The 7781-nt window shown below is 32.6% G+C and overlaps 1 protein-coding gene across 2 annotated transcripts in view; it reads left to right on the forward strand.

Moving 5' to 3' along the window:
• ZDHHC17 (zinc finger DHHC-type palmitoyltransferase 17) overlaps nt 1–7463 on the forward strand; it is an 87869-nt gene extending 80406 nt beyond the window's left edge. Inside the window, exons 15-17 of one of the 2 annotated variants that reach the window (XM_059186392.1) lie at nt 591–748; nt 1650–1744; nt 2376–4535. In XM_059186392.1, coding sequence (XP_059042375.1) covers nt 591–748; nt 1650–1744; nt 2376–2523 — 401 coding nt within the window. In that variant the 3' untranslated portion in view covers nt 2524–4535. Of the gene's footprint in view, nt 1–590; nt 749–1649; nt 1745–2375; nt 4536–4583 lie in introns of those variants that run through there. The other variant, XM_059186393.1, reaches the window with a different exon arrangement.
• The last annotated feature ends 318 nt before the right edge of the window (nt 7464–7781 follow it).

Here is a 7781-nt window from a genome sequence, read left to right on the forward strand (position 1 = left end):
TTATTCCCCTAATAACAGTCTACTTCCTCACATATACATTAATAGAGAAAAAGATTTGGTCAAAGGACTTGACTTAGTTTCTGGCCCAACAGACCTGAGGAGAACATGGTCCTGCTAACAACAGTAGTTTTTTTAATGGCAGCAGCTCTAAAAGAAGAGATTTCTGTTTTGGAAAAAGTCCTCCTTCATCCAGTTGGTCTTCTTGTGCTATATGCCCCCCCCCAATTTCACTTATATACATATCATCTCTGTAGAAAGGTGTAATGTTAACTATTGTATGTGTGCAGTACCAAACATCTAAAAACTGTGTATTGTTCAAGTACAGTAGTATTTTTTTTTTTTTAGATTGGATGGTGCTTTTTCCATTTCTGTCTTTGCTGTGTGTGTGTGTTTTTTTTTTTTTTTTACTAATTATATACTAATTTTTTTACTAATTATGGGGTATTTAGGAGTACAAAAATTTGCATTCAAAGTCATCCATTAAATGTAGACATTTGGATCATGGTTTCTAAGTGGTGCCAACTGCAGATGCCTTTGTGAAGTGGTTGGATGATTACTGAGTAAACGTGAAACTTCTGTTCTCATTTTAGACTGGGGACTCCACTGTGAGACCAGTTACACCAAGGACGGATTTTGGACATATATTACTCAAATTGCTACATGTTCACCTTGGATGTTTTGGATGTTTCTGAACAGTGTTTTTCATTTCATGTGGGTGGCTGTGTTACTCATGTGTCAGATGTACCAGGTATGTGCATGTACATGGTTGGTTCTTCATTAACACTTAATTAACACTTCATTCCCTGTTACAAAAGATAATAATGCATTCTCTTTTTAACCACTTCTACTTTTCAAGGTTTAAAATTTTCAATTTACTTTCCTTACTCTTCCTTTATTCTTTCTTTTCCTTTTTTTTTTTTTTCCTTTCTACTGCCCTCTTTCCTTCCTTCTTTCCTTCTTCTTCTGTTCTTACATTATGAATTTTCTTTTTTTATTTTAAGGATTTTATTTATTTGACAGAACAAGCAGTGGGGAGCTATAAAGGGAGAGGGATTAGCAAAGAAGCGGGCTTCCTGCTGCAGGAAGCCCAAAGCAGGGCACCATCCCAGGATCCTGAGATCATGACCTGACCTGAAGGCAGATGGTTAACAGATTGAGCCACCTGGGCGCCCCTGACTTTTCAGTGCTACTTTTGACAGAACTTATTTCTATTGTTCGTGATTCAGATATATTCAGTTGAATATAGGTGTGAGATTAGATCGATGATGCCATTAGTTTTGTGTTTATTAGGAACGTTTTATTACCTATAAATACCAGTGTTTATTCAAGAACCTTTTCTTATTTAAGGATTTTTCTAAAAGCTCAATTTTTAAGGGGCTGATGGAGAGGTGGTCTGTGTACATATAGTGTCCATCTCTCCCCAAACACAATACCAGATAACCTGTTTTTTTTTAATATTTTTCTTGTTTAACTGGCTACTTCTCACAAGAGTCAAAGTGATATGTAAACTAGCTTGATGATCTCCCATTGGAAAAGCAAAAACAAACTTCATTTCTCTCTATCCTAGTCTTCTTGAGAATTAACTTATTTTACATTAATACTTAATTTATATCAAAGAGAGTTAATAGTTTGCTTTCTCTTACCTCTAGATATCATGTTTAGGTATTACTACAAATGAAAGGATGAATGCCAGAAGATACAAGCACTTTAAAGTCACAACAACATCTATTGAAAGCCCATTCAAGTACGTACATGTTTATAAATTTAATATTTTCTTTTGGCAAATAACTTAGCAAGTATCTAGTGAATACATCAAAGAGAAATACATCTTTAAGTCAATAGGATATGAAACGGAATATTTCTTGTGCTTAGCAATGTGTAAAATAGCTTATAAATCCTACTGAATTCTAAGATTCCTGCCAGATATAGCATTGGTTAGTTTACTATTACTTTAAAATTCATGACATTAACTGTATATAAATTTGTGTCATTCTTTTTCTTAGTTGCACAATCCAAAACCTATTGAACTACTAACATTTAGTATAAACATATTATACATTAGCATACAGCTTTAATATTGCTGTAAGTTTCTATAAATTTTCATTGATAAATGTATACACAGAATTGAAATATGATTTTAAAATCATATTTTAATAATATTTTAATCATAACTGAAATTCATGTTTAGGGAAATTTTTTAGACTCGGGAAGCAGCTTTTCAGTTTGAGTTATTTAATTTGCCCTCTTCATGACAAAAAAATTTCTATATACCCAGTTTTACTTATGTTTCCTTTTTAAATTGAGGTATAATCAACATATAACATTATATTAATTTTAGATGTACAACATAATGATTTGATGTTTGTGTATTGCAGAATGATCCACACAATAAGTCCGATTAACATTTGTCACCAAACATCGTCACAGAATTTTTTTCCTTATGATGAGAATTTTTTAGATGTGTCTTGGCAACTTTCAAGTATGCAACAGAGTAGTGTTAATAACAGTCAAAATGCACACTGAAAAAATAGAATTAAAAAAAATAGTCACAGTGCTGTTCATTGTATCCCCATGAAGTCATGGGGATAAATTTTATAAGTTTAAATTTTATAAGTATAAATTTTATAAGTTTGTACTTTTTGACTCCCATCACCCATTTCGCCCACACCCCACTCTCAGCCTCTGGCAACGACCAATCTATTCTCTGTATCAGTGAGTTTGGTTATGTTTGTTTGTTTAGATTCCATATATAAATGAGATTATATGGTTTTTGTCTTTAGGTCATTTCCATGTCCTAGCTGTTGTAAATGGTGCTGCAGTGAACATGGCAGTGCATGTGTCTTTTCAAGTTAGAGTGGATTTTTCTGTTTGTTCCATTTTTTGTTTTTTGAGGGTTTTTTTGTTGTTGTTGTTTTGTTTTTTGATAAATATTCACAATTGGAATTGCTGGATAATATGGTAGTACCATCTTTTTTTTTTTTTTTTTTTGAGTACTTCATACTGTTTTCCTAGTGGCTGCACCAATTTACCTTCCTACCAGTAGTGCACAAGGGTTCCCTTTTCTTCACATCCTCACCAACACCTGTTATTTTTTGTCTTTTTAGTAATATTCATTCTAAGAGGTATGAGGTACTATCTCATTGTGAGTTTGATTTGCATTTCCTTGAAGATTAGTGATATTGAGCATCTTTTTATGTATCCTTTATGTATCTTTGAAAAAATGTCTATTCAGATCTTCTGCCCATTTTTTAATTGAATTTTTTTGAGTTGTATGAGTTTTTTATGTATTTTGGATATTGATCCCCTTATTGGATATATGATCTGCATGAATTTTTTACCATTCAGTAGGTTGCCTTTTCATTTTGTTGATGGTTTCTTTTGCTATACAGAGGCTATTTTAATACAGTCTCACTTGTTGTTTCTTTTGCATTTGTTGCCTTTGCTTTTGGTGACTTATTAAAAATTTCACTGCCAGCACCCATGTCGGGAAGCCTACGACATGTTTTCTTCTAGCAGCTCTGGTTTTGAATGTTACATTCAGGCCTTGAATCCAGTTTCAGTTTTTGTGTGTGGTGTGGAATAGTGGTTTGGTTTCATTTTTTTGCACTTGGCTGTCCAGTTTTCCCAAAACCATTTATCAAAGAGATTCATATATATTCATTCATATATATTTCTATATATATATTTTTTTTTAAATTTATTTTTAATTTATTTTCAGCATAACAGTATTCATTATTTTTGTACCACACCCAGTGCTCCATGCAATCCGTGTACTCTATAGTACCCACCACCTGGTACCCTGACCTCCCACCCCCCCCGCCCCTTCAAAATATATATATATATATTTAATCTTACATTCAGTTTGATGCTGAGAAGTAGTAGTTTCCTAATTATATGAAATATTTAAAACTTGAGTTTTACTGAAGATGCTAACGTGCCTACAACCTTCAAGCTTTTGTAATGCTATTAATTATTCCATGCTTCTGGAAAGCATACAGACCTTTAAATAAAAGCAAAAATAAAGGAGTCAGTTGGGTAATTTTGAGAATTCTCCCATAGGCACAGTTATTGTATAAAATGTAAAACAGTGACAGCTTTTCCAGAAGTGTTCTTGAAGTCCTAAAATTCCCTGAATTTATTCTTGACATATTTTTTTCTTAAATTGTTACTTTTAGATACATTGCCAGCTACATGCTATTTATAATTATTTTGTGTTTTACTTTCTCAATTTTGGATATAGTTTGTCTCCTTGCCAAAGAGCCACCCATCAAGGAAAGGTTTTATCAAAAATTACATATGACACAGTAATGAAAGAAATGCAGAATTGAATAGCTTTAAAATATCATTGTGTCACCCAATTAAATTACCAAAAGAGAGAAGAAAAATTATTGTTGGTAGAGCTGTGAAGAAACATGAATGCATGTATATTTTATAGAGTTATAAACAGGTTCTTTCTGGCAAGTAACCTGAGTTTTTAAGTTCAGAAAAAAATACCTTAAACACCAAAATTATATTAAACTCATATATTAAATTATTATACTAATAGACTTTTCCTTTTTCCTTTTGTTTGGGGGGTGTTTTAGCCATGGATGTGTAAGGAATATTATAGACTTCTTTGAATTTCGATGCTGTGGCCTCTTTCGTCCTGTTATCGTGGACTGGACCAGGCAGTATACGATAGAATATGACCAAATATCAGGATCTGGGTACCAGCTCGTGTAGCAACATCTTTATCCTATGAAGCATATTGCTGAGTGGTGCCTGAAAATTGTGTCTGTCCGTGTCTCTCTCACACTCGAATCCACATTTTTTGAACAATAGCATGCTATATGTAGGGCTAACAGTGAATTTTAGTCTTTTTTTCAACACTTTTATTAACAAAAGTAAACATGGACAGAGCACACTGCCACTTCTGGGAAGAATAAAGATCGTAAAAGGAATTTTAATGGTTCTTAATGTGGGAATTCACAACATACTCAACTTTTTGGTTTTGTTCTCATAACATTCTTCATGAATAAAGAATGAACTTATTCTGTTGACAGACATGGTATACTGATCAGAAATGTTTGATTCTAGCTAAAACTAAATTTGTGGTATACAGCTAAATTTTATGATGCAATCTGCTATGACTGTTGCATTTAATTCCAGGAGAGTTGTCTTAAATTGATTCAGGCTAGTATTATGTACATTTTAGAATGTACATGTAAATACTGTGATAAAAATCATGTGGTTTTATTAGGGATCTGCTGTATTACGTCTTCAAGGGCACAAGAAAATAATGTTCACAAAAATATGTGCTAATAATATTTTATTGCCATCAGCTGTTGCAATGCTGATAATATTTCTAGTTCAGTGAAATAATTTGTAGTAACCTTGCTCTGAGGTTTTATGGTCTGATAATAAAGCACTTGCATGAGTATAGTAAGTCATGTTATTTTGTTCAAACTTAAAAGCCCTACTAAGTGCATGATACACCTCATAGAATGTATACTAGCACATACTATCCAGTAAAGCATAAATTAGAATTTAATTTGATGTGCAAACAGTCCAGTTTTTAAGAGTTGAGGTAATTTCAAGGCAGAACAAATAAGTTAATGCAAAATTCTCAGTAATAGAGATAAATGGATATACTTCTAGAATTCTGAGCTGCAAAATAAATTGTAGACAAAATAATGGAGTTTAGCTAAAGATGGAGCATGATCTCTGTACATACAGCACATGTGAATAAAAGAAAAGCTAATGGTATATTCTGGTTTTTAAAAACTGACCTATCAAAGAATTTAATCCTCAAGATTATTTCAATTTTACCAATACCGAATGTTTTAAAATTTGTTAAGCTGTCTGAAACAATTTCAGAAAGGTTTTCTTATTGTTTAATGTGATGCACTGATCAATTTTTGTTGCAGCATTTCCATACTCTCACAGTGAACTACTAGTCACTGCTTCCATAAATATTGTTTACAGAGTGAGACTTGGTTTAGTCCTCTTAAGTGCTGTAGCAAACTGTGGTTCGAGCAACCTGTGGCAAACCTGTGAGAGGGAATGGGCTCGGGGGAGGGTGGGAAAAGGGTGGTCAGACTGCTGACAGATCCTAGACCAGTGTAAAGATTGTGTATCTGTATATAAATAATTTATCAAATAGTTTTCTCTTTGTGTCTCTATGTGTTAGTGTATTTAAAGCTGCTCATTTCATTTTATCCAACCAAAAAGAAAAGGGAGATAACTAATGAGCTTCTAGTGATGTTCAATATTGCTGTTAATAGGCATTATACCCTGCAAGTTCACTGCATGTCTGATGCTTGGTAAAATTAGTATTCTCTGTAAAATGCAGATTACAGGTATTTCAGCAATCTAGTGGTATACCCGCCCCTTGCCTTAGTAAGAGGAGCAGTGAAAATTGTATATAGTTGATGTTCAGTATTTCCAAGTACCATTTTTATATAGTAGTTTCTTTGACCATAAGTCACACATCAGAAAGATTACCTTTAGTGTATTTGAGTGTTTTAATATTAGAAAATTGGCATATGTACTTTATTTTTGAAAAGGGAAAAGATGGGTGTGGGGTGGCAATAGCATTGTGCCATTTTGTCATAGAATGTAAAAAATTGGTTAACTTTACAAATGTCTCTGCTAGTTTTGACTACTAATTGGGGGAAATTTTAGATAATTTTTAAATTTGAAGTTATTTATAAAAGGCTAGAATTTGTTTTAATTTTTTGTATTTTGAGCCACTTCACATAAAGACTCAGTTGTAATTTTTATTGAATACATTTTTATTAACAGTTGAATACAATGGTCGTATTCTCAGAGTTTGGATAAGAGTGTTGTTACCATGTTCTTTCTTTGTGGTACAATATTCTTTTCGGTGCAAAAGAGATGTCTTTCAGTTAAACAGAAAAAATACTATAGATCTATAAGTACATGGAACATACTAGCAATGTTAATGCTTTAGTACTAACCATCTCACAGTACTGGTGAAATCTTAAAACTTAAGAGATGGTCAGATGGTGGAGAGCCAACTATGCAGCAGTGTACTGTACCGTCTGTTTACTTATTTTGTAAGTCTTATGTGTGGAACCAGCTTAACCCAGTTCTGAAGTTGTGTATGAAGGTGACCCTTTGGGGGATAGTTCATATCAGCTTAATGGGATACTGTTAGCAAATAGGAACTTATTTCTCAGCCCTGAACATAAATTACTTCCTTTTTTTTCTTCATATTTTTTGTTGTTCCCAGGAATTTATTTGAAATATTAATAGGCATAAAACAGCATCATTATACTTAAGCTATGGGTATTTTTATTTCGTATTTTATTTATAACTGTGCCAAGTATTATTTTGCTACTTACCGTGTTACTCTGTGGAAAGAAAAACCTGTAAAGTGTTTAATAAATTAGCTCTCCTTACATAAATTAAATCTGTCAAAATTTTGTAAAATATTAATCAGAATAAATATTGACTCTTAAGTGTGTGCTTGTTTATTTTGCTCAGTTCACTTCAAGAAATTGATGAAACACTGGTAGTAGTACCTGTGATATAAAAAGGTTATTCTGTGTATTTATATTTGGGTCAACAGACAAGCGGCAGGACTAGAAATTAGCAAAAGTAAAATGTGGTGGTAGCATTCTTTCAAAATGTCCAATTCTGTGTGTATGTACATGTATGTGATTAATACTTTTTAAATAAAAGGAATAAATTTTTAAGAATTTTGCATTCCATAGAATGCATAGAATTGCTCAGGGGTTGTATGAATCTCCAAGTTTTAAATGTAAGTATTGTCTAAA

The sequence above is a fragment of the Mustela lutreola genome, chromosome 8, assembly GCF_030435805.1.
Source record: "Mustela lutreola isolate mMusLut2 chromosome 8, mMusLut2.pri, whole genome shotgun sequence".
NCBI lineage: Eukaryota > Metazoa > Chordata > Mammalia > Carnivora > Mustelidae > Mustela > Mustela lutreola.